The following is a 26,857-nucleotide window of genomic DNA, read 5'->3' as shown; positions in this document are numbered from 1 at the left end:
AGAATTCAGGCTGTTCTGGAGACAAAAGAGGCCTCTACCTGGTACTAGAGAGCTGTACCTAATAAAGTGGCCACCGAGTTTATGTTTCAACATGTCACACAATGTAACATATTTAGGCAGCTCCTGATATCAGCCTGCATGCACACATCAAAATATCACAATGTTGTGTAGCTCACCTTGAATATAACATTGACAGGTGATTGCTTAATGTACCTTTTAAATATATAATTACAGGCAGGTGTTGCTGTTGACCACCTAGTGGCCCATAGTCCCAAAACAAAAAGGGAACAGCAAGAATCTCACATTAAAAAAAAACAGAATCCACACACACACACTCACTCAGTGTAAAGGATTACTTCCTTTAAAATAAGAAACACATATTAACATGCGTGTAATATTTTCTGTTGATGTGCGTGTATTACAAAAATAGAATAATAAATTCAAAGGCATATATTAGGCAACCGTTCATGTCTATTGCACACGCTAAAACATACTCAGCTACCAACATAATTTGAAAATGATGCCATTGTCACTGAAAGGGTCAACAAAATAGCGGCTACGTCCCGGTCGACACAGAGGAGGACGTGGTCACGCAAACCACGACATCGTTACGGGATTGCTCTGCTTCCGTGTTTACACACCCTCGAAAAAGGAGGAGACTGGGACCAAACGGCGTAAGTTCACCAGCGAAGGCACACAACGATTTGCGGAGAAAAGTGACACATTGGGGGACTGCATGGTAAAAAGGAGGAAACCCCTTCTTCCATAATAGCCTTCTACAGCGGAATGTTTTCACGAAGGGGCCATGGAGACGTCAAGAAATCTACACAGAAAGTTCTGGACCCAAAGAAGGATGTCCTGACCCGGCTGAAGCACCTCCGCTCACTGCTAGGTGAGCTAAATGACACTGAATACGGCGCTGAATACAGGCGGTGTGCTTTGCAGTCAGCTGCTGGCTAACGAGACTGAACAATACAGTTGGGATCGGGCCAGCTAATGTTTATTTTATAAGGAAATTGTTAAGTTCGAAAGACACTGTAATCTAGATCTGTAGCAAGGAAAGTCATATTTAGCTTTTCCCGCGGTCACGACTGAAAATAAGTGTACAGAACAACAGAAAACGTTCTCTGACACTATATCGTTGTGCAAGAAGGTTACTGATTAGCTAACCAGCCTACCCGCATAGCATAACGTAGCTAGCTAGCGGCAAGGCACGATAGTGGGTTTATATTATACATACTCACAACACACCGTGCATCACGCAGCCTTTTGTCGCCTGCATTCTGTATACTCAGCTAAGTTAACTCACTACGTTCTCATGTCTGGTTTGCACAGAGCCATAGTTTTCCATTCAGCTAACGTTAGCTAGCTAGCTAGCCACCTTACAACACGGGTGCTTCATAGTTACTAGGTGGTAGCTAACGTTTACCTGTGCTTAGCCACTGGATTCGATTACGTGGACTTGTGTTAGCATGATGGGTTAGGTACGGAGTTAAACTGCCAGCTTGTTAGCCAACAGGACTAACTGACCAGCAACCTACGTTAGTTAACGTTTGACATTTTAGGCGCTAGGTAATGTTAGGTCGCAGTCTGTTAGATCCCTAGCAAACGGCTAATTCTACGGTCATTGGGGACTCTTTGGTTACAGGCGCTGATCGTTAATGAAATTTCCCCATTTCGCTATACCTAGATAACTAGCTCACGTTAGGTGACCCCGTTGAAGTAGCTAGCTAGTAACCCACGCTGCTAGTTGTGCAGATAGTCTAGCTATCGTTAACTCGTTGATGTATCTAATAGCTGCTACGATTCTCTAACAGGCATTCTTAAGAAAAAAGCCGGGCTAGCGACTGGATGATGTCGTGTGTTTAGTCAGCAGGATCTTAAGTGCCCAGACTTAGACAACAACAACATCAAACAAAACCCCTCATGTGTCTGTGAGAACCCCATTATTCTAGAGCCTTACCGTCAACTGTATTGTTGACGTGATGCGTCCGCGAGTCTATTGATATTTGATGCTTTGTTGGTCTTGTATTGTCTTAGGTGTTTTTCATCAATAGGCCGTAGTGCTGTCAAGATAATGCATTCTCTTATTTCTCAAAACATTTCTGTTTTGCAGTTCATTCTGTTAAGTAGAAAAAAATGAACATTTCCAAAACTGCGGTAACTGAATAAATAATGAAAATGTTTTTTCTTTTGCTGATAGACACACGTAGTGAAACCGAACTCTTTTTGGTAGCATGGTATTTTTCACACTTCGGACTGTCAAAGTTTATTACGCTGTTTTTTATGTATTTTGATTGGTCGTAGTGATGATGATGAGTTAGGAATAAATTGTAGTGTGTAATATACTGTGCCGATGTACGGTGTAATTTGAATACTTAGAACAGTTTGGTTTAAGATGGGTGGGCTGATATGTTTTTTTAATATGTTGCGTACTCTAAGGTGCATGTGCATTGTGTTTTTTTGTAGTCTGATGACACATTTTCCTTAATCCAGAGAAACAGGTTTGAACTTTTGTCCCAGAGAGGCAGTGGTTTTGAGTTTAATGCAGTCCAGGCAGCCCATTTTACATCTAAGGATGCAGGTGGTGGACCTGGCAGACATCACTGATGAGGGAAGCATCAAGCCAAAATGACTGCTAATTTTATGAGTGGTGTGAGTAGGTCTTTTATGTTGAATAATAAGAAGCTGAAAGACAAAGTACAAGAAAGTTTAACACCTCAGCCTGTGAACACGTATTTCTCTGAGAATAATTATTTTGGCTACTTTTCTGTGCTGAATAGGTTGCTGGCATTAGCAATGTAATGCTATTTCAGTTAAGTGGCAGTTGGTTGAATGAGTCTATGTCAGTGGCTTTTCTGTGCTTTCCTGCTTGTTGAAAGCAACAAAGCAGTTTCTGTGCGATTGCCTGTTCTGTGCGATACTTCCTTGCAGCCCATTAGACGCAGCGCCTGTGGTCTGATGCGTCTGTGTTTAGTGCCCCACCACAGCTACTGTGGCTACTTTTGGTTTACTGGGCCCGTCTGGTGGCACCGTGCGCGGTTAGCGCGGAACTCTGGTGTGACTCGGGCAGGGGAGGATGTAGAACGCATCCGCCTCACCTCTGACCGCCTTTTCGAACGATCCCATTAAGCCGGCCGTCGTATCAGTGTCTACTAATCTCAGCCTGAGGTGGCCCCGTGGTCTGAGGAAACCCAATCATTGACCCCAGACCAAAAAAAAAAAAAAAAAAAAAAAAAGCCATGCAGAGATCTGAAATGAGGAAATAATGTCAAAACAAAAGCCCTGATAAAAGGGAAATCAGAATCAGGTCTAGGTGCGTGTGAACAACCGTGACTGTCTTTGGCGACAGTTACTAAAAAGAGGATGTACGTTGCCCCGCCCCCTCAGCCACCCTTCAGTGCTGTCTGTCTGAGAGGCTGCCATTTCTCTGGCCACTGAGGACGCGAGACGAGACGTCCCGCCCTTCTGCCGCTGGAGTCCGGCGCGCTGCCGGTTCTGCGGCTGCACGCGACCGCAGGAAACGGCGGACGCTGGGACGTAACGCGGCTCCCGATTCGCGGCGGATCGTAATCTCTGTGCTCGTCCTGGCCGTTCGCGGGCGGGCGACGGGGCTTATTCGCAAGTCTTCCTCGAGAGGGTTTTCTGTGGGGGGGAAAAAAAGGCAAAACGAAACGATAAGGAGTCCGGGGTGCTGTTTGTGTTCTGGGGTTATCACTCAGCAGTTTGTGCTGGGATGAAAGCGTGTGTGGAAAGTCCATCGTTTTTGGCACTCAGTGCCTGTAGCCAACGACAGGGTTTGGCGAGTGTCTGCGTATCACTCGGTTTCTCGCAGTCCTCGTTTGAGTGAAATTTGCATATGTGGCCAGTGGCCACTCCCCCTTTCGTTCTGGTTGGTGGAATGGAAGCTCATGGCCCCTCCCCTGCCATTGTGTTCTCTAACTAGTCCAGGCCACTGTGTCAACCCGAGGCCAACTGCAGTCAATCAGTCCCAACGTTTTTTTTTTTTTCCTCAAGCCCATGTGCGACGGCAGAGATAAGGCGGGCCGTTGCGCACCAAGCGTCCGAATCGCTGCTCCTCCTCCTTTAGGTTGTGGTACACTCTTTTCATCAAAGGAAAAGCTCCCTCCCAATGGCTACTTCCTGCAGGGACAGGAAGTGGGGCGAGTGACGGCATGCCTGCCTTCTTATCCCTGTCCTGATCTTGATTGATTTTGTTACATACAGCATGGTCGAGAACCTCAGCATGTTGTGAACTTAAGAGAGTAACACAAGCTTAATAATAATAAAAATAATAACAATAATAATAATAATAATAATAATCCTTCCACATAGCCTATGTCTTCCAGAGCTAGGAGATTGCAAGTTCAACTCTTGATTTTGAGAGTTAAGCACAGTAAACAGAGGTAAACTTGCCTCTCAAAATAAAGAATTGAGTCTGAACAAATGTGGAGATTGGCATCAGCTGTAGTCTCTTTCAGGCCTATGAATTAAGGGCGTTACTACTTCACAGTGAATTTACTACTGGTTTAAATTCAATACAAATTTGCACCAGCTGTTCAAAAGAAATAAAATCATCCGAGATATATTTTCGAGAGTATATTTTCTCGCATGGAGTGACACCAAACGTGCGTGCATTCCTGTCTGAGCTCACGCGTGTGTATGACAGTGAGAGAGAGAGAGAGAGAGAGAGCGAGCCGTACGTCACGCCTGGCCGAGCTCGTTCTTGCCAGTTAATTATGCCGTGTCTGGTGGACCACCTGATCGCGCTCCATCTCCATGCCTCTCTGGGACCCCCCCCCCCATGAGTGCTGAATAATGAGGACATAATACATCCGCATGTGAAAGTGTGGGGACAGGGGTTGGGATGTGTAGTTTTGAGAAGGGGGGCCCGCCAGAGGTGTGGCCCCAAAGCCTTTTTCCTCTCCCTCCTCCTACATCCTTCTTCTCTCTCTCCAACTTGCATTGTTTCACACTGGAAGAAACTCCCGTGGTTTGAGGTTTATACTGTAAAATGCAAATCTCGACACAGGATACATAAAATGTACAATTATAATAATGATGATTGTAATAGCAGTAGGCTATTAGTTATAATAATAGTAATAATAATAATAATAATAATAATAATAATACCTCCCAAACTTTCTGAGTCCAGGACCCCACTTCATTAGCAAATACATTGACCGTGACTCACCCTTATGAACATGCAGCCTGACTTCTGCTTTATGTTCAAAAAACCAATTAAGATGCATTAATTCAGAGCTGGGCCATACGTGGCCCCGGAAATGCTCCGAGACGTGAGCAAAGCTGGGCCCTGCACACCCTCCCTCGTCACATGACCTGTGAAGTAGAGTCAAAACAAGCCCCCTGGCCCTGTCGCCAGAGGACCCTCCCACCTCCGCGAGAGGAGCGACGGGTAAATGATCGGACGTGCCGGTGGGACAGGCGTCGCCCGAGAGAGCAGCGAGGTCGGAGGTCAACTGGAGGAGCTTCTGGTTTGACTGGAGGCCACACAGGGCAGCTCTGTGGGAACCGCGGTGGCCAAGCAGTGGGCGACATCCACAGCACTGGCTTCAGTTTCCTGACTGTTGCCTTTACTGTTGGCGAGGGGAGGTTGTTTTTTTTATAAGAACAGCTTAGTGGAACTGCATAGTTCTGCCTTCTGTTTATTCATAGCTTTCAATTGTTTGTTTTTCTGTGGTCATGAGATCACTTTCTAACTGCTATTTTGTTTGCTGAAAAAGAATAGCCTAGAAAATATCAATACATTTTTAAATGATGATGATGATGATGATTATTATTATTATTATTATTAACAATAATAATAATAATAATAATAATAATAACTCTGCCCAGACTGCATTTGCCTACGTGTGCTTTCAAGCCCCTGTTGTATGTGTTGATGTCAAATGGTCTACTCTGGACTGGTGTGGAATTTTTGATAAGACTATCAGGCTTAGTCATTCGTGGTTACGTGCATCCCACATTATTGGTTTGAAGCATGCTGTTAAGGAAAAGTCTGGTTTGCACAACTTATCATGGATAGCTCTGTGACCAGCCAGCATTCACATGGTTGTGGAGTTCCCCGAAAGGAAGTGACATAAATTCATCGTGACCTCTTGGGTGAAATGAGCTTCTGTGACTTAAGTAGTAGATTCACAGACATTACTGTAGATAAACTAGGAGGGAAACTATATTCTGAGCATCAGGTGTACTTTCTGTGCCTTGTCTTTAAACAAAAATTAGTACCAGAAACTAACCAAAAGACTCCTGTCACTAAGAATCACAGAATAAATATGAGAGTGGACTATCTGGCTCTATAGTTATATCTGAGGTAGTGGATAGTAAAAGGAAAGGCATAGATTACACTCTCCCACCACAGATTGCAGTAGCATATCTTGCTTCCTCTCACTTCCTCCCTGCAGAATAGAATAGATATGCAGAGCAGATTAACTGAGTACAGTATGAACAATGTACAACGCAAAACAACAGACATTTGCTAAGAACTTCACACACTTGCACTTGCTCAATGACTCTGCATGGGGAACCATTACGGAAGGAGGCTTATTTAACCCTAAAAGAAACCCCACATATGTGAACCAAGTAAATGGTATAGTCCAGCTGAGTGCCCCGCCACACCACAAAAAGTCTTATTTTTCCAATCTGCATATTGAAACCGAAAGGTCATGGACGCTCGGGTTGTTTTCATATTGTTAAGGCAGCGGATAAGATGGCGGTAGCCTATATTCTGTCGCCGCGGTCCCTGGCAGTGTTTGGACATTTTTGTTTGTGGACAAACACCCGGCGTGCGCGAGCGTGCGGGGGGAGTTGCTGTCGCTTAACACTAGAGCACGTGTTCAGCAAGTTACCTTTGCCTGGGCCAGGAGAGTACACAGTCAAATGCCCAGTGTTAATTCAAATCATCAGATCGAATCAATTTTATTTGTGTAACGCCTTTTACAGAAAACTGTCACAGAGACGCTCTGCTGAGTAGCAGAAAAAAGGTAGAAATTCAGCTCTAGCAGAGGACCTGTGAGTCCAATCGGGACCAGATTTGCTCTTCTTAGAGTTGATTACACACTGAACATTTGAATGCGCTGGAAGGTCTTTTTTCGGGCGGGGGGAAAGGATGGGCGCGGAAGGAGTCTGCACCGTTAATCATCTTCTTTTTTTAATAAAACGACATGGACGCCGGGCTGGCTAATGAACGGGACGGCAGGACGCTCGTTTCGTCCGCTCCGCTCTGTAAAACACCGATGCGGCGTTCGCAGCGTCAGCGTTGCCTCTGCTCGGAATTCGTTAGCTTTTAAAGGGCAAAACATCCCTGTGGCTTTTCCATCGTCGCTGGGGACCCGAGCTGATAAAATTATTTTTGCTACAACTTTACAAGCCTCCTTCCAAACTACATGTGCATTTTCATGTGTTTAGCCAAGTAGCAACGGCTTGTAACGGAATGCCAAACTAGAGTAGTTTGCACCTGTGTAATCAAGAGAGAACCAGTCGAAGAACCTTACAGATAGGACTTTATAACACAATTTTTACCTGCAAGCCACATTAATGAGCATGCCATAAACAAAAAAACAAACAAAAAAAATTACTGGTAGTTCCCCCCACTTTGGATTTCACAATTTGGTAGTCCCTGACAAAACAAAGGTAGTCATCTGAACCACTAATTTGTCCATCCTTGAGGGGATGACCCTGCATTAAATTTAAATAAATGAATACATTCCAAAAAATAAATTATCTGGCAACTCACTGAACCAAAAGAAAGGACCCAACAGTACTACAAATTCATTAATTTCTCAATTAAAGCGATAAACACTATTCGCAGTCTTGACATTTTCAATCAGCATTATCGTAAACGCTTATGCCGCAGTAATGAGGGTTTTGCCTGGGCCGCGTGTTTGCGATTAGTGCTTCGCTGCCGGTGTTTGGACAAGGCGATCGCAACGGCGGCTCCTGTGACGTTCACTTGAACCGCGCTGTCACCACTGTGGTGATATTAAAAAAAAAAAACTAAAAAAAAAACTTCGGAGCAGGTTTGATATCCGATGCTGATCAGCCAGACAGGTCAGGGTCATTATTTACAAAGACGTCAAGGACGCTGAACACCTTTGCTCCACCCCCACGCTCCCCCCCACCACCCCCGTCACGGAAACCGGAAAGAAAATTAAACCAGGGCGATTTTCGCGACGTCGGTACTTTTGCAAGCCTTGAATCTGCGTAAGAAATGTAGATTTTTTTTTCTCTTTCCTATCTTGATTTCACCTCTATGATTTTATCAGTTCCGTCATTCCGAGCGTGCTTAAAATGCCCCAGAAGTGCGCGTCGTCGTGCCGTGCGATTCTGGGTTCTTAAACATTTCCTACGTTTTCAAAAAGCCGCAAGTTGGCAGCGGAGCCGTCCGGCTGTTACGCCGTAGGCGACAACGTCGGGCCCCCATTGTGAGCGGCTGGGCGTGGGAGAGAGAGAGAGAGTACAGGTTGGGCGACATTCAGAAATCGTTAGCGGTGTCACTTGCGGTGTTTTTTCGCCGGGACGACAGGGTGGGGATCCTCGCCCGTTGTTCGGGGGCGGGGCGGGGCCCAGACTCTTTTCTCTCGGAGGCGCGGGTTCGTGACGGGCGATGACAGCGCACAGGAAGAGTCCTGACCTGATCTCGTCTAACAGTCGCACGCTAATCCCTGCCGCTTCCACTGAGTCCGTTATACGCCTGCACTCAGCTGTCACGCTGCATTCGAGCTAGGTGGCGTTAGCACGTCTTGGTGGGGCGGGGTTAGCATTTTAGAGGCGCATGGTGTCAGCAGGGCAGGGTTAGCACGTCAGCGAGATGGATGTCGTTTAGATTTTTCCGATACCTATGCTAAAACAATCCTTCCTGATACCGATGCCCAACCTATACATTCTTTGAAATAAAGAGCAAAAGATGACAGTAAAGATTGTCTTTTTTATCGCAGAGACAAAGAAGCAATTTTCTGAGCAATTTGTTTTATTTAATTATACTTTATACAATTTTGCTTTATACTATTTTGATAGAGTTTACCGTCGGCTAGCGTGCTAATGGTACCTGCTGTCACTAATTCGACAAATCGAGTGGAACATTAGCTAGTGAAGGCGTGCGGCACCGACATGAGGCATCAAATTCTCTGTTGCAATTTGGTCCAGTAGGTACCGGTCATTCCGGTACCCAACCCTAAGTAACATGACATAAATCTCTCTGTAATTTCTCTGTAATTTTGCATGCAGTAATATCCCAGTTGATTAAGTTCCGCTGAATCTGGCTACCATGTTTTGCCTAACACTCAGATCTTTATTTATTTTTATTTTTTTGCAGATTTAAAACAGATTCACAGATTTATACTTTAAAAACTTTTTAATGTATATATATACTTGCTTTCCAGTTTAAGACCTGTGATTATTGTGGTTTCACCCTCGCAAGAACTAATTTAACCAACTAGAATGAACTTGAATTCACAAAAAATAAATAAATAATAATAAATAAATCAAGATCATTAAGAACAATGTAGGTGTAACCACAAACCCAGCAGGTTCCAACCCTTTCCTGCTCAATACTGTCCTGTGCTAACGTCAATCAATGCTATCTGCTGTGCCAGAGTATAGGTCTATTGGGAGCTTGCATAGTGACAGGCTAACAGATGTGCCTGCGTTGTACTGACATAAATAGAATATCAGATGTTCTTTCTCTATTATTTTAAAGTGCTCCAGGGACTCTGATTATGCCAGTTGGTAGCTGATATAAAGGGAGTTTGGAAAAAAAAAGAAGAAAAGGCATAAAGTTGGTCCCAATTGCCCCTGGCATATGAGCTAACTATCTTGCTTGTGGGTAATTATTCTGAAGCTCAGCCCAAATAATAGGTCTTTGCCGCATATGGTTCTAACATAGATGGCTGCAGTCGTCGACGAGAACCATAGCAACATCTGTTTCCTTTGAACCGACATTAGTCTTTTGTAACACTCTGGCACAGTTTCATCGTCTTCGCGCCTCGTCGCAGCGATCGAGCCAAATGTCTGTTTCTGTCTGGGAGGCGAGAACATACTGCGACAACCACGCATTCGATCCGCAGCTGAGGCGGCTCGCGCCGAGAAAACCAGCAGCGGCGAACGTGTTGCCGGCTGCGGCCAAGAACGATCGCGGAACACTCCAGAAGAACGCGGCTTAGCTTGAACCGAACGTTCAAGTCGCTGTGCAATTGCATTTACGATTTTAATGCGAGCTGAGGTCGTCAAAACAAAACAAAACGTTAAAAACGGATCAAAAAGGCAAACCGCATGTGCTTTTCATAATTTTTTGTTAGCAGTAAAACCATAATCGCCAGAAGGGTTGTTAATTATATTTTTTAAGAGCCGGTAGAAGTTCGCAGCTGATGGCTCATTAAGTGACATGCCCTTGCTCCAGCGCCACCTTATTTAGCGTATTAATAAATCCCAAAATGTGCGCACCACATTGATTGCCCTTCCTTAATCCTTATTTTGCTGCTGCAGATATTTGACGGCTGATCTCTCCGCGGGGTGCTGGGCAGGGCCGGGTGACCGCGTGGATGACCGACGCGGCTGGGAAGGCGGGGCTTCCCGCGGGCTACGCCCCTGCCTTCGGTAATAGGCTTTGGTTTCACGCTCTCCTTATCACCCAGATGTCGATCTGACTCCTGGCAACGCCTCCCGCCTCTGCGCTCGAGGGGGTGGGAGTTCCCTACACCGGTGGCCTCGCCGAGATGGACATCTGGTGGAATAAAAGAACGCGGCGCTGTAATCCGCGAGCAATTAGCATTCCAGACCGTGCGTAGCGCAGTGAAAGAGCACCGCGCTCTCTCTGTAAAAATGACCTCCCTGGCTGTCAGTTTTAATATTTTATTTATTTATTTAATATTATGTGTATTTTATGTTATGACCAGGCCCCTTTTTGTCTTGTGAAAAAATTGAGTATTTAACTACTTTATGGGCACCAGTGTGGCATGGTGAGTAAGGAACTGGGTTTGTAACATAAAGTTTGCTGGTTCCATTTCCAGGTATGACGCTGCCGTTGTACCCTTGAGCAAGGTACTTAGCCTGCATTACTTCAGCATATATCCAGCTGTCAAAATGGATACTATTTATAAAAATAAGCTAAATATGTTTAAGTTGGTCTAGATAACAGTTTTTACTAAATTCCAGTATTATAATGAGTAAATGAGCACTGTAATGCCAGTCCCTAGCTCTCCTGATTCATGGGCGGAGCCTGAGGTTTTCAGAACGCAGGCCACTCCCTGCGGTGGGAGGCGGCTTCTCCTGGGGGTGGTGGGGAAGCCTGGCGGCTCTGTGGACGGAGCGCACGCGTAGGCCCCCTCTCTTAGACTGAAGTCAGCTGACGGCCGAAGGTGGCCATCGAACGTCAGCACGTCAAGGTGACACACCACCACCTGCAGAACCGGGTTAAGTGCGTTCATTAAGACCGTAAGATCCGATCCGTTCCACTTTCGCCTTCTTCTCGCTATGCCGGTAGCGCCAGGGCTCGACGCTAATCGTTTTTTTCCAAGGAGCGCATGTGCTCCTAAGCTGAAAACCGAAGGAGCACGCTAATGAATCCAAATGAGTAGATGTGCTCCTAGATTACTTTTCCACTTAGCACATATGCTAATTTTTAGGCACATATGCTCCTAAAATGGGAGCACTGTAAAGCCCTGAGCACATCTGTAATTGAATTGAATTTTCACCAGTTTATTTGTCCACATCCATGTTTATGCTACTTATAGTTGATGGTAATTCACGGGCTAAACATTGATTTTAGAGTTTAATTTTGTGGGAGGTTCAGTCTCCCAGCTATGGTTCTTTGCATTGAATTCAATCTCATAAAGCGCAATGTGTGTTGATGGTTCAGTTTGTAGGCCTAATGCTTTTGGTGGTCACTGAAATGAACTAAATTGGAGGTTAAAAGTGGGGCAAAAAATAATCCATTTAATTATTAAAGCCTGGAAAGACGGAAAAGCAGCACAGGAAATCAGGAATGCGGCCAAGACGCATGCAAACCAGGAGACCGTCAAAGATGAAGGGACTTCATTCCCTTTCCTAAGAGAGAAGCATCTCTTCAGATCACCGCTCAGAAGAGGGGGAGCGTGCGATGCTTTCCCTAGCGACGGCTCATAAAACAACAGAGACGGCTATTCTGACTGAGCGAGAGAAAGCCTATCGTCGATAATCAAAGAAGACTTAATTAGAACACGGCGCCAGCAGTCATTCTGATCCCGATATGGTCGGGGCTCATTACCGACTCTAATGACTCTCTTAAGAACCACCAAATTAAGCGTGGCCATAAATGGTTTAAATCACTTGAATATTTTTTCTTTTGAACCTGAATAGTTTTATGGTTCTGTTTGGGTTCAGGGACTGTCTGAAGGAGGAGGGCGAGCAGGGTTCTGATAGCTTTTAACGGGCTGGAGCGAAGGTGTACAGCGCAGATCTCTGATTCTGGAAAAAAACAAGGACTGCCGCAGTCCCTTCGGGGTGACATTTTAACCGACCCACCCCACCCCACTCAGCCCAGCCCAGACCCTCCCTGGTATCTAGGCATATTTCTGGGCAGGAACACTTAGCCTGGCTATCCCAACCCTTCTGGTCCAAGACTAAAAATATTCACAAGTGACGCACAGATGCGTCTGAAGGCTAAGAATAGGCTGTGTGGTAGGCCTAAGTCCCAGAAAGAGCTGATGATATGTGGAATGTATAATGCATAATAATTTTATAGAATGTAGGATGACTATATTGTCCCTGAAGGGAAATGAATGGCCAGGCCCATGACACAGAACATATGCCAAGATAAACAATAGAGACGAGGTACAGGACGCTAGAAAATGTCCTACGTTATGAAGTTGTTAGTGTCGGAAGCATGTTGGACACTAAACCTCACTGTTTTTATTTTGTGCTGTGTGAAAAGGTCAAGGGTCATGATACTAATACAGTGCTCATCCCCACATAATATTCAGGCCTGGCTTCCTTGACCAGCAAATAATAATAGCGGGAAGAGTTGGATTTAAGAAGCCGAGACTGTCGATGTCGCAGGAATGGCTTTCTGGGAGGGGAGGAGAGGGTAGGAGAGGAGAGGAGGAGGGTGGAGGGGTCGGAGTTTGTTGTCAGGCTGGCGGATATATTTATTGTGTGATTTGTGTGAGAGAGTGCGCAGAACCAGTCTGTCACGTCACACTGGTTTCCCCTCTGTGGTTGTGCCGTAGCGTACAGTGGGCAGCCATAGGAGGCCTAGCCTCATGTTTTCATTTCGCCTCCCCACCCACGTTTATCAAGCAGGTTTTTTTGGTGTTCCTGAGCCCGCTTGTTTGTACCGCGCGGCGCGCCGTGGTTTAATGCTCTTAAACCATTTGCCGGCGACAGAACGCGTTGAAATTCCTCGCTCCGTTGTATAAACTAGGCGTGGTTTCTTCGCGAAACGGCGGGGTGGTGGAACGGACCGGCGTATTTGTGTTTCCATATTGCCGGTATCACACGGCAACCCCTGCTCTGCTTGAGGAGCTGGAGATGGCTCAACGCTAGGCTATATTTTGATGAAACCAGACTTATTTTTCAGGGAGGGGTTGGGCTGACCGGGGGAGAGTTAGATTTCACCCTTCACCCTGTCATCCTTCCACCAGGAGATTTGCTCCACGACCGAATAACATTCTTGTTAAAAATAAAAAAAAACATTGTTTCGAATGAATAAAATACACGAAGGCCCAGAAAAACAGCGGTGCGAGGATGAGGACGTACGCCATCCTTAGGCCCTGAGCGTTTGTTCGAGGAGCTTCAGGGCCGGTGACAGGAAGCGCTCGCTCGCTCGCTGCCTCGCCTGCTCTGGGACCGGCCGCCGCCTCGCAGCCGCTGGTACTTTTCCACGGCGGCGGCGTTCCGGGAATCGCTCGGGGATCCCCGCGGGCCCGAAGGAGACGCCGTTTTTCGGGAGCGCCGCGGCCGCACCGCGGGCCTGAAACAGCAGATTCGGTTGATTCAGGGTGGGGTTCAGGGACGGGCCAGCCGACTACCCTGAACTTTAAACCGCTAAGCGTAGCTGTCTGTAACGAGCCCGGGTTCTGCTGGCACCGCTCTGCTGCCGGTCGGCGCGGGCACCTGGCAGAGACCCAGGGTTTGACTGTCTTAGATTACCCAGAAGGCAATCCTGCACTTTCATTTTTTTTTTTAAAGTTAGCGGTGATGGCGGTGGCCTCTTCGACACAGGCAGCTTTGGTTTCCACCTTTTGAAAGGAAATAAACCTTTCTGCGTCTATTATCGTTCATTATCGTGTCTTTATCTCCTCCGTAATGACGCAGCTGGCGTAAGCTAGCCTTGCTGCGGAGACGAGTTTGCGAATTTTGCTCCTGGCGATGGTGGAACGAGCCAGGTGATGACAGCGTCTTTGATAAACCCCTGTGTTTTACCTCATTCTGCCATCATGACTTTCACTATGTTGCTGTAAGTAGGTGTTCCGGAACAGTCCTTCATCTTGGCCGTGATTCACTGTTCTGCCAAGTCAGCCATTACGCTTTGCCAGTTAAACCCCAGGAGAGGGGAGTGAGGCTTTCGAGAGGTGGTGCAACAATAGGGTGCATTTTGGGTGCATATATATATATTTTATCTGACTCCCTCTAACGGATGTTGATTTTGAATCACGGGGTCCTGTTGACCCTGTAATACACACCCATATCTCCATGTCCCGCAGGGAATTATGAATGGCACGCGCTAGCCTGCAGCTGTGGAACGTGGCGGGCGGTCACCCTTGGTAACGGATTTTATTATTTTTTTTTGCGGAGTACGGCGGCGGTAAGTGGCGGCTGGGCTCGGAATCGCATTAGCGGCCTGGCGCGGCGGGTGGAGGGCCGATCGCTAGCAGCTGGGCCGCCACCGATTTATCATTATCCTCCATTTAAGACTCCCGCCTGACTTCTGTATCTGTGAAAACCATGCAATGCCGACTTTCTTACCGCATATCTGCATGCACACAGGTACTATGTGTATATATAGGTATGCACACATTTGCATATGTACTACTGTACCAAACAAAAGAGCAATTGAGTAGCCTAATCGCAGGGACAAATCAGCTTGCCACTGTCTAGAGAAAATTGTAATATTGTCTCACACCTAGTATGTAATATAAATAAAAATATTGCAAAAGGGAGAGAAGTGGAGCCAAAATTTGAACTGCATTGAGCTCATTTGAGGAGGCGTTGGACGGGGGAGGGGGCAGAGCCGTGTCAGCGGGCACTGCCGCGGATGCCAGGCGCGGTGCCACGCGTGTTGGGCAGGGCCACGGCCACGCCACGGCGGCGTCGGGCTGAATCGTTCAGCCTTCGCCGTCTCTTTAGTCGCCCCTCTCTCCGTTCCCGACAGTCACCCGGCAACGTCCCTCTCTGCAAGACGACACCGCTCCCCCCCCCCCCCCCCGAGTTCCCTTTCGCACCTGGGTCACGTGACTCCGGTCAGGTGTCACGCCGCGAGACGGTGCCCCTTCTGGCCTAACCCCAGCCTGTTCCATCGCCGTACCACATCCTCATCGCGACGTGTAGCCTAGCGCCTCGTGCTTTCCCTCCTTTCCTCTGTGAAACCACAATCTCTGAAACTTGTGATGTTGATGCTTTTTCTGTGTTGTCACAGTTTTGCAAATTATTTTTTTTATTTCCGTTTTTTGCAACGGTTTACATTGCTTCCGTGAGTCTGCAGCAGCGTGAGCATTTGCGTGTGTCGCTATATCGGAGTTTAAAAGGCTTCTGGTTTGCGATGACCTTCACGGGAGCTTCAGAAAGGGCAGCCGCTGTAACCTGGCGTGGTTTTACTCTGCCGTACGTTTGGGAAAACGTCAGTGACCTTAAAGGAACATTCGTCCAAAAAAATAAAAATAAAACAAATATAAAACCTAAATTTCTCCTGTGTTTTCTGACTAGTGGAGTTTTTTTTTAGCATCGTTCTTCTGTTGCCGGCTGTCCCTCAGATCGAACGGCGGCACGAAAAAAAAAGTGAACGGAAGCCAGAGTCCGTTTGGCGCCTTGTAATGTTACGTAACGACTGGCTTTTCTGCTCCGCGGAGTCGTCGCGAACGCCGTTTGCTGGCCTGGATTTTTCCGTGGGTGCCGGAGCAGGATTTTTACAGCACGCAGCGGGGAGCGCACTTTACTGTGTGTTTCCAGGTGACGCGATGGCTTTCGCCATTCCGTCGCCTCGCGAAACCGATTCGGAACTAACGACCCGCAGCTGGAGACGGTGGCGTGAAGTGAAACGCCACGAGAGATGGCCGTTTCTGGAAAACCGCCGTTTCCTGGACGTTTAATTACTCTCAATTTAGCTATTTTTTAGAAAATTTTAGCTACGGAAAAATGTGTACGGAAACCCTGGCTGTGAGGATTTCAGCGATTTAAACGAACAGTAAAATGACGTGAAGATATTAAGCACAATTAAAATGTCAGAAAAAAGGGAATATTACAAAGCAACCAGTTCACAAGTGTGATCCAGTGGTCAACAGTTGCTCACTGCAGACCCATTACCATTAATTTGTGTTAGTGGTTGATTGCTGGGTTGTTATTACGTAGATTCATATATTATGAAGGGGTCTAAAGGGCCTGCTGTTCGCTTATTCTAAAAGGACTGGCTAATACAGCATGCACAGTAGGTGCACATCAGATACCAGAGAACCAATCAGCTTGATTTGCCCTCTGCAGAACTGCAATCATCCTTTTGAACCTTCATGGCTGTAATTAGCTAAAATTACACAACAGTGCCGGCATGCATTATGCAGTTTTTTAAAAAGAGCATGATTTGTATGGCAGTACGTTTCTGTAACTTACAGGGGGTGTGCTGCCATGATGAATGTGTGTTCTGCTCTGGCAGTTTGAGCCCAGTTACGCTGGGTGGACACTGTACAACTTCAGAACTTCCAAGGTTGGAGAACCCCTCATACTGGGCAGTTCCTCAGACTGAATTCCTATAGACCCTGGTGTGTACACTGCGGCCATGATCACAGTGTGATATAGAACCAAACTCACCTGCCATTGACATGTTCTGAGCCTGCCATGTGAGGCTGCCAATGATGATTGGCTTTGGTTATTTAGGCTGTGAGAATATAGGCATGTAGGATGTAAAACTATCAGTCAGTAAGTTCTGAGCTAGATCTTAAGGATGTAATGTTGTAGATGTGTATGACCTGAGATTGATCTTTAGGATGTGCGGTTGTAGGTGTGTATGCTGTGAGTTTGTAGATCTTATGGATGTGAGATGACGACCAGAACACTAAGGCCTGATTTTGTTCGTGTTAGATTATATTTTGGCTTTTTTCACGGTGTCTCAGTGTTCAGCATGGCAATGTCCCTGTGCACAAAGCAAGCATAAAGAAATGGTTTGCTGAGTTTGCTGGGGAAGAATTTGACTGGCCTGCACAGAGCCCTGACCTCTGCCCCGTCAAACACCTATGGGATGAATTGGAATTTCGACTGCGAGCCAGACCTCACATGAAACATTAGTGCCCAACCTCACTAATGCTCTTGTGGCTGAATGGGAAGCGAATCCCCGCAGCCATGTTGCGAAATCTAGTGGAAAGCCTTCCCAGAAGCGTGGAGGCTGTTATTGCAGCAAAGGGGAGTCCAGCTCCATATTAATGCCCATGGTTTTGGAATGACATGTTCAAAAAGTACACATGGGTTTGATGTTCAGGTGTCCACATACTTTTGGAAGTGTTCATAGTGAAACCAGTAACCATCTCTAACGTGTAGAATATGAGGTTGTTGAGGTGCGAGAGGATGTGAGGTGGTAGGTGGGATTCAGTGAGTGTTCTTTGTACCCCCTCTCCCTGCATTATCAGTCCCCTGGGTCCTCTCTGCTGTGTTGTCATTTAGCAGCTGTTGATGGTGCTATGTGTGAAAAAGTGGTTGGAAATAATAAGCTGCTCCCAGAGAAGATATAAAACATTCAGAGTGGGGAAACTAAAGGAAATAGGCTAAACAGTCTGGAGGCCCGGAAAGCTCTTTCAGTTCCAAACACGTTACTTTTATTTGCTTCACTCTGCTCCTATACCTTCAAACACAGGGCTTTACTTCAGCTTACTGTGCTGCTATACCTCAAACACAGGGCTTTACTTCAGCTTACTGTGCTGCTATACCTTCAAACACAGGGCTTTACTTCAGCTTACTGTGCTGCTATACCTCAAACACAGGGCTTTACTTCAGCTTACTGTGCTGCTATACCTCAAACACAGGGCTTTACTTCAGCTTACTGTGCTGCTATACCTCAAACACAGGGCTTTACTTCAGCTTACTGTGCTGCTATACCTTCAAACACAGGGCTTTACTTCAACTTACTGTGCTGCTATACCTCAAACACAGGGCTTTATTTCAGCTTACTGTTCTGCTATACCTCAAACACAGGGCTTTACTTCAGCTTACTGTGCTGCTATACCTCAAACACAGGGCTTTACTTCAACTTACTGTGCTGCTATACCTTCAAACACAGGGCTTTACTTCAGCTTACTGTGCTGCTATACCTTCAAACACAGGGCTTTACTTCAGCTTACTGTGCTGCTATACCTCAAACACAGGTATTTCCTGTAGCTCACTGTGCTACTGTTCCCCCCCAAACAGTCCTTTCCTTTGCTGTTGTTTGCTGCTGTACCTTAAACGTCGGGCTTTATGTCAGCTCACTGTGCTGCTATACCTTAAACACAGGCTTTTCCTTTGCTTCGCTGTGGCGCTATGCCTTCAAACATAGGCTTTTCTATCAGCTCACTGTGCTGCTATACCTTCAAACACGGCCCTTTCAATCAGCTCACCGCTGCTTTACCTTCGCACAATGTATTTTCCGTTGATTCACTTTGCTGATATACCTTCAAACACTGACATTTCCTTTGCTTTACTGCTGCTCTACCTTCAAACACAGGCATTTATTTCAAGTCCCTGTGCTGCTACTTCTTAAACGCAGGCGTTTCCTTCGAATCCCTGTGCCGGAGGATGAACGGACGGACAAAACTCACAACGCCCAGCAAGCAGAAGAGCGCAGCCAGACTGGCGAATGGAAAAAGAAAAAAGCAAAAAAAACATTTTACTCAAAGCGCCGACTTCAGGATGTATCGAGTGATCCTTTTCAAGCGACAGCGGAGTTTTTATCAGGGCGTAAACGTGGTAAAAGAGACGTGATCTGGGCATGCCTGACTGCGTCTGACCGGGGCAGCGCTGCAGAGCTCACCGTAGCCCCCGCAGGTCCGTCTCCCTTCCCTTCATTATCACGCTGTTGTTGTTCCGCAGGAAAAAACCTGTTCTGCAGCCCGGCTCAGCGCGGGGGATGACGTGACAAGACAATGCGGCCACAGAGGCGAGCCGCCTGAGCTCGAACACTCCCCCTCCACCGGGCCTTTGTAGCGGAGGCCCCGGCCATGCCCCGCTGCCGCGTGCGGGTTTGTTGTGAGCGCTGCAGGGCATGCGTGGGGCTTGAGGGCTAAAAGGGCTTTTTATTCAAACTAGTTCACGCCTGCGTTCAACAAAGGACCTAAACTTTAAAATATATGAATATTGTTTTTTATCACCAAGACCGTTTGGTGAATTGTTTTGGTGTAGAGTAAGCTTGGCAAATGGTCTTTTCCAGAAGAAAAACGGTAAGACGTGGTCATTTGTCAGTTGAAGATAAGGAGGAAGGTGAGCTGAGCTCCTCTTCGTCTCACGTATTTCTGAAGGGTTCGGGGAAACGTGGAATTTTTTTTTTTGAGGAACTGGCCGCCGGGGAAGGGACGTTCGAGTCCGAGCGACGGCGGGCTGCCAGGTCCGCGCGGAGACGCGAGTTGTGCCAACCCGCGGCCGTCCCGGGGGACAATGGCGGCAGCTTCTGAAGACAGGAAGCGGGAGAGAGAGAGCACGGCCAAATCCGCCACTGCTGGACTGGGGGGGGGGGGGGAGGAGGGTGGGTCAGTTACCATCACAAACGGCTTGTTTGTAATTCCGCTCAGTTAATCACTAACCCGCTTCCAAAACGCTGTGAAAAACAGACCCCCCCCCCCCCCCGCGCCCGCCCCCACCCCCCACCCCGCCCCGCCCCTACTGCAGCCCAGGTGGTGAGTCGGCGGGATTCAGCCGCCCGGGTCTCGGAGGTGAGTCACATGACCCCCCCCCCCCGGCGGTAAACAGTCGTAAAACCTGGCTCCCGCCTCGTGACCGCGACCTGGCGCAGACTCTGCCCTTCATAAACGAGCGCCATCGGACGCACCGCAGGGACGCGCTGGCGATAAGTCTGACGCAGAGCAAACAGCCTCCACATGTCAATAAAGCATGGAAGCGGGAGCTATCAGTGTGCCGACTTCTTTAATTCTCGATGTCTCACACACACGCAGTCACAAACACACACACATGCACACAAACACGCACATGTATACACACACACACACTCTCTCTCTCTCACGCACACGCACACACACACACACACAGACAGACACACACATGCAGGCGCACACACATACACACAATCAGAAAATGCAGACACGCGCACACACACACACACATGCACGCACACAAACACACACACACACACACACAGTGTCCCCCTGACACATGAGATTCTCACAGTGTTTGTGTACACGCCTCAGCCTAAGCCTGCCTTATGGCTGAAACTCCAGAGAGACGTACAAAGCTCTGAAGACGCGCTGGAACAGAGACAAGATCCGAACCGATACGTGGAGAGAGCGGCTCTCGGATGACCAGTGTGGAGCGCGGGCGTGCCTCCCGTGGCTCCTCTGGTTCCTAGGATACCTGGACATGTCCAAGCTGATGACATCATCGGCATAGTTTTTTGCATACCGAGCTGCAATAGAGCGTTTGGAACTGGAAGAGCTCTTTTCCTGGCCCCCAGGCTGTGCTTATTTCCTTGAGTTCCCCACTTTGAATATTTTATACAGTCATCATCTCTGGCAGCAGATTTCTTATTTTTTAAACAATTTCTAACACCGACATGTCGACAGCTGCTAAATAAAGCCCTCTGTGGTGCAGAGCAGTGCCAGCAGAAACTGGTAATGCGGGGAGAGGATGTACGAAGAATACTCGCTGAATCCCATCTGCAACCTCACATCCTGCACATCTACAAATTCATGTCCTCCTGCACCTCAGCCAACTCACATCTGCAACGTGACATCTTGCACATCTACTCCCTCATATCCTACACATAAAGCCACACAACCTTCACATCTAGGACCTCAGATTCTACATGTACAGCTGCACAACCTTCACATTTACAATCTCACATGTTGCAGAACTACAACCTCACATCCTACACACCACAGCCTCACACCCTACACATTGGTGGTGGGTGAGGAGCGTTCCCATTCTTCACTGTAAAGCAATTTGAGCGTTTGGAAAAGTGCTATATAAATGCAATGATTAATTAATTAATTAATTCATTCATTCATTCATTCATTCATTCATTCATCTACAACGTCACATCCTACACGTAAAGCTGCACAACCTTCACGTCTACAACCTCACATCCTACACAGAAGGCCGCACAGCCTTCACATCTACAACCTCAGGTTCTGCTGTGCTACAACCTCTCATCCTTCACACCTGCAAACTCTCAGCCTAAGACATGTACAGTCTCACAACTTCAGCCTCACACCTTGCACATCTACGGTCTCAGATGTGCAGTCTCACATCTACCGCCTCACATCCTCCATGTCTGTAGCCGCATGTTTCCTCCAGGCAGAACGCGTAAAGCTTCAGCTCCATCTCTGAACGTGGCTGGAAAGTGAAAGCAGCCCCGTGGGGAGCAGTCACTGTAATTTCCATGAACGCTTTGCATGCGCTGTGGCTGTGGGCTGAATACAGCACGGCGCTGTCTGAGCCAGTTTGAGCGATCGGCGATACGAGTCAGTTTGTGATATACCGGGGCACATTGGGGCTGGCGAGTGGCTCATTCGGTTAAGGCACCGCGCTGTGGCGCGTGGATGAGCCTCACAGCCTCGGATCGAATCCGGACCGTTCCGGTGCTGACTGTGGCTGGTAGCTCCACAGGTGGAGACCCAGGTTATGGGAGGGTTTCAGTTGGACAGGGATCCGCGGTTTGTCGCTCTCAAGCACCCCTCACTGGCCAATAAGGGCGCTCGTCAAAGCCTCATATGAAAGATCTTCCTCTGACGCCTGTCTGTGTGAGCTTCGCTGTGGTCTGCGACGCAAACAGAAGCAGCTGTTGGACAGCACGTGTTTTGGAGGAGAACCGTGGCTGTCCCAGCTCTCCTCGAATCGGCGGAGTGGTTTGCACATGGAACACGGATGCGGTTGCAGGCAGCTGGAGCAGGAATTGGATATGTACAGCACCGGGTTGGGTGGAAAATAATAAAAACAAGAACAAAACCAAAAAAGAAACGGACGCGGCGGGTGGGGTGTGTCACGTAAGCGGCAGATCCTTGGCCCAGATGGCCTTAACAGTTCAGTTTAGGTCCCTTCCCAGAGTCCCACACAGGCAGCTGACTGCGCGACTTTTTCGTTTCGAGGTCGTGGGTCAGCGGGGGAAAACGCTTCGACGGTCAAGGGCAGCGGCGAGCCGCGGGCGCGCAGCAGATCTTCCCCCCATTGTGCGGAGGTTGAGCGGGGCCGCCGCCGCCGAGCGGCGCGAGTTCCGCCAGCCGCTCGCTTTCCGGAGAGCCCCCCCCCGGTTTCCCCTCGCTTTTCCCCCGGGCTAACAATGAGAGAGCCCGCTTGCGCCGGGCCCCGCTCCAGCTGCTGGTCAGCGTTACGGCCGGAACGCCTCGTTATCTGAGCGAGGGCACCCCCGACCCCCCCCCGTCCCCCCGCCCAGGTCCGAGGATGCGCCTGCTGACCCCCACCCCCCCCGTAGCGGTGCCAGGTCGGGACGCGGTTTCCTGAGGGACAGGAAGCGAGCAGGCACAATGGGAAGTGTTGAAAAGGAGAACGAGTGAGAGGGCCAGATAACAGCCCTTCAGTCCTGGGTAACCCCTGTACAGTGTTTTTTTTACCCCGGCTGAAATGGCCAAATTCCCATAGAAACCATCTCTTGGAATGTTGGCTATAAAAGCAACATCACATTCGAGCCCCAGAGATCAAGTGAGGACACCTGCTTGCTGAAACCTGAAATCTTGCTGTTGCTAACGAAAGGTTTAATAAAAGCGAATGACCTACCCCACGTTCCGAATCGATAAAAATCCTGGCAGTACGGTATCTAAATCCACGTGCTGAATTACCTTATCAGAAGTTTGGCTGAAATAAACGGCATACACAGAGGGCCTCAGAGTTAGAGTTTGGGAAGCACTGCCCTGGGCCCTGAGGTCACTGCACAGTACATTTTATGCCTCCATTTGCTGATAGAACGCTCCTGTTTCTACAGTGACATGCACTACGGCAGGGCTACTCAACTACAGGTCTTGCAGGCCGCAGTGTCTCCAACCGATTTCACTGACGAGTTCACTTCCTTAACCGAGGAGGTAAAAACGATTAGCGAAATATTAGTGAAATCTGGTGGTTCGGTGCATGGTTGGAGCGAATACCTGCAGACGCTGCGGCCCGCTGGACCTGGACTTGAGTAGCATTGCTGCAGTATGGTCACGTGGTGATGGGCCAGTGGGCTTGTACTTGTGTGTGTGGAACCAGGACGGAAATAACGTTTGCGGTACTCAACAATTTAAGCGGTTCTAAGTTTAACTGGGAGAAGTTAGTGCATCTTAGCACGGTTTACCGAGGGTTCTTAATAATGGCACGTGTGCGTCTTCGTTGAGCGGAACCTTTATTTTGAGGAGCGTGTCTTTGCTGAAGATGGCACGTGCAGTCACAGAGGTTTTCCTCTGCGGCCTGTGAGTTGAGGGCGGAGGCGTAGGGTTGTGCAGTGCGGCGCTGTGCGGATTGCTACACTCAGTGTGCGGAAAGGCAGATGCCGCTGCAAGCGAGGAGGGCAGCCACTCCAGGTCGATGTCATCGGAAGCTCAGTAAGCTAAAGGAAGAGAAGAAAAAATGGGACTTAATGAAGAGTGGAGCCCTCTGGGAGATGGGGTCCAGAGTGAGGAGGGGCAGTGTGCGAAGACCCTGGGTCATACATAACAGAGATACGGGTTTAACCTGTCGCCATCCCGTGCTAACGCTAGCTTCCCATTAGCGTAAACTGACCCCGAGCCCTCTGACGGCCGCACTGCATGCTTAATGCGACGCGTTGCATGCTTAATGCGACGCATTGCACGCCTGATGCGACGCACCGAGCACTTAATGCAACGCACTGAGTGCTTAATGCGACGCATTGCACGCCTAATGCGACGCTTAGCACGCTTAATGCGACGTGCTGCACGCTTAATGCCACGGCGCCCTCGCGCGCGGCCGCCCTCCGTAGGACCGCCTCCCGGGTCTCCGCGGGAGACCGAAAGACGCACGCTCGGGGGGAGGGGCGGGCTTGTGGGGGGGAGCGGAGTCAATAATGGCCTCGCCTGGCTAATTAGCCGCGCTCGAACGCGCCTCAAAGATCCGGATCGGCGGCGTTTTCCGGGAATCCCTCCACGTCCCCCCCCGGGTAGGCCGCGCTCTAATGGGCTGCGCGAGCGTCCTCGTTAAGAGTGATATGCAGAGCCGGCGCTTGTGGGGCCCCGGGCGCTCTTTAAAAGGGCTTGCTCCGTTTATTTAGCGTCTGGGTCCGATCGGCTCCGCGCGCTCTTGCTTTGCGCGTCTTTGCATCCTGCTGTTTTGTGTTCGGCTCAATCGACCTGTTCGAGGCCGGGGAGCCATTTTTTCCAGTTTTTGGCCACATTAGCCAAGGTTTTTTTTTTTTTTCCCAGCTTCTTATTCTCTCTGGTAAAAAAAGGGCTCTCAAGTGCTGTGTGATGAGTATATTACTGGAGAACGAAGATTGATTTATTGATTGCTCGATTGACTGATCTTGAGTAAATTCACACGAAAAATCGTTAGCATTAGCGCTTAAGGGTAAAAATTTGAAATATGTTTCCGCTTTGCCGCGCTTCGTTTGTTTTTCTTGTCAGCGCTGACGATTGCATCCTCTATTTTAAGGAAGTGTTCCTGGCTTAAGGGAGAGAGACAGTTTTATGGCGTCGGCTCGCGTTGTCGTGCTAGCGTGGCGTTCGTTTCCCTTCTCCACTCTCGTTTTTTCTTAGCGCTGCTTGCGCCGTTAGCTGCGGCCGGCGTGAACACGTGACCCGGTTTGCGGAGGTGGTTTTTAAAAAGAGCTGCCTGGTACGAGATACCCGTATGCAATTGTCTGTTTTAAAAAAAAATAATAATTATAATTTTGTTTACCGAAGACAGCTTCTTTCACGCTGCTGCGTTTTCAGATTTTAAAACCCGAGCCGCAGAGCAAAGGCGCTTACCTAACGTCACCCCAAATCCGCATCCCTCTGTTCTCGCGCTTCTGTTCTTTCACCCTCGGGAGCAGTTTACAGTATCCCCCCCAGGCAGTCTGTATTCGGGCAGCCGTAAGCCTGAAAGAGGGGATTAAAAACCCGCCACCGATATCGGCGTTCCCTTCCGCGGCGTTAGCCTAATCGCCTGAGTGCCGTCACCTGGACCGGCTCCAGGCGCTCCCCGCCCCCCCGCCGTCGCGTTGAGCTGGGCGGGACCCCGCAGTGCGGGGGCGACACGGGGTGGGGGCAGTCGGATGATTGACGTGTGGAGGACGGAAGGGAAGACAGGTAGCCTCCTTTCGAGTTAAAAAAAATAACAAAGGCCTGACAACCTGTTTGCGATTTGCGATGTTCTGATTTATTGTGCGCTGATTACGACGATGTCATCGATGCGTAAAGCAAAGATTCGGAATGGCTTTACCCTTTTTTTTATTTTGCGTAGGCTGCAGTTTAATGTGTCACCTGGCGTCGTCAGAAAAGAGGAATGGCTGCATAAGAGAACGTGACGAACTTCAGAGAACGACGTAGAGGGAACCGTGCCAAGCGGAAGGCCTGCCAAATGTTTTGATTTTCGCGCAGCTGTTTGATTGGCGATTGAGTCGAATTTAACTGCGTAGTCGGACACCTAGCGGTTTAACGAGACGCGCACGTGAGCACCGTTAACGCCTACATTACATTACATTACATTACAGGCATTTAGCAGACGCTCTTATCCAGAGCGACTTACACAACTTTTTTTACATAGCATTTTACATTGTATCCATTTATACAGCCGGATATATACTGAAGCAATGCAGGTTAAGTACCTTGCTCAAGGGTACAACGTGGCAGTGTCCTTACCCGGGAATCGAACCTGCGACCTTTCGGTTACAAGCCCAGTTCCTTGCCCACCGTGCTACGCTCCGTCCGTCCGTAGACCGCCTAACGCGGTCTATCGCCCTCCGAAAATCTCTGACAGAGGCCCATTTCTGAACCCAGCTCAATCGCTAAACCGCAGTAAAAAAAAAAAAAAAAAATGCTGCACTCCCCTTCGATGAAATCCAGATTTATTTGGGGATGACGTTCACGCCCCTGTCGGCTGTTGCGCAACACGGTTTTTTTGCGAAGACGAAGCGAGAGAGAGTCGGCCCAGATCTTCCTTTGTTGTGTGAGGGGGTAGGGTGGGGTGGGGTGGGGTGGGGGGGGGGGCGGGAGCTTTTGGAATTAGCCCCACAAAACCGTCTCCTCATCTTCCTCCCTCGACCCTCGAACGAACAGGCTCCTGGGGGGGGCCTCGGTGTCCGCGTCTCCCTTTTCAGACCTCCCGTTGCAGCCCGAGGGAAGACTAGCGCTCGGTGATGTTTCCACGCGAGCGGCCGTGGTGAGCTGCTCGCGAGCGGTCGCCTCAGAACGCCTTCCTTCCTTCCAGCTGGTCTCGCTCTCGTTTTTGGATCGTTATGAGGCCTCCTCGTCACTGAGCGCGTGCGAGGCCGTGAGGCCCTGGCAAAATGACAAACCCAGATGGGCTCAACGGT

The 26,857-nt window shown here is 48.6% G+C and overlaps 1 protein-coding gene across 4 annotated transcripts in view; it reads left to right on the top strand.

The window, feature by feature from the left end:
* The first annotated feature begins 632 nt into the window (after positions 1–632).
* The window catches only part of ralgapa2 (Ral GTPase activating protein catalytic subunit alpha 2), a 168,734-nt gene continuing 142,509 nt past the window's right edge, over positions 633–26,857 (top strand). For all 4 annotated transcript variants that reach the window (XM_064331409.1, XM_064331427.1, XM_064331400.1 and 1 more), the window contains exon 1: positions 633–892. In XM_064331409.1, coding sequence (XP_064187479.1) covers positions 787–892 — 106 coding nt within the window. In that variant the 5' untranslated portion in view covers positions 633–786. The remainder of the gene's footprint in view (positions 893–26,857) is intronic.

This window comes from Anguilla rostrata, chromosome 1 (genome assembly GCF_018555375.3).
Source record: "Anguilla rostrata isolate EN2019 chromosome 1, ASM1855537v3, whole genome shotgun sequence".
Lineage (NCBI taxonomy): Eukaryota > Metazoa > Chordata > Actinopteri > Anguilliformes > Anguillidae > Anguilla > Anguilla rostrata.
This window is presented reverse-complemented; position numbering and strand designations above follow the sequence as displayed.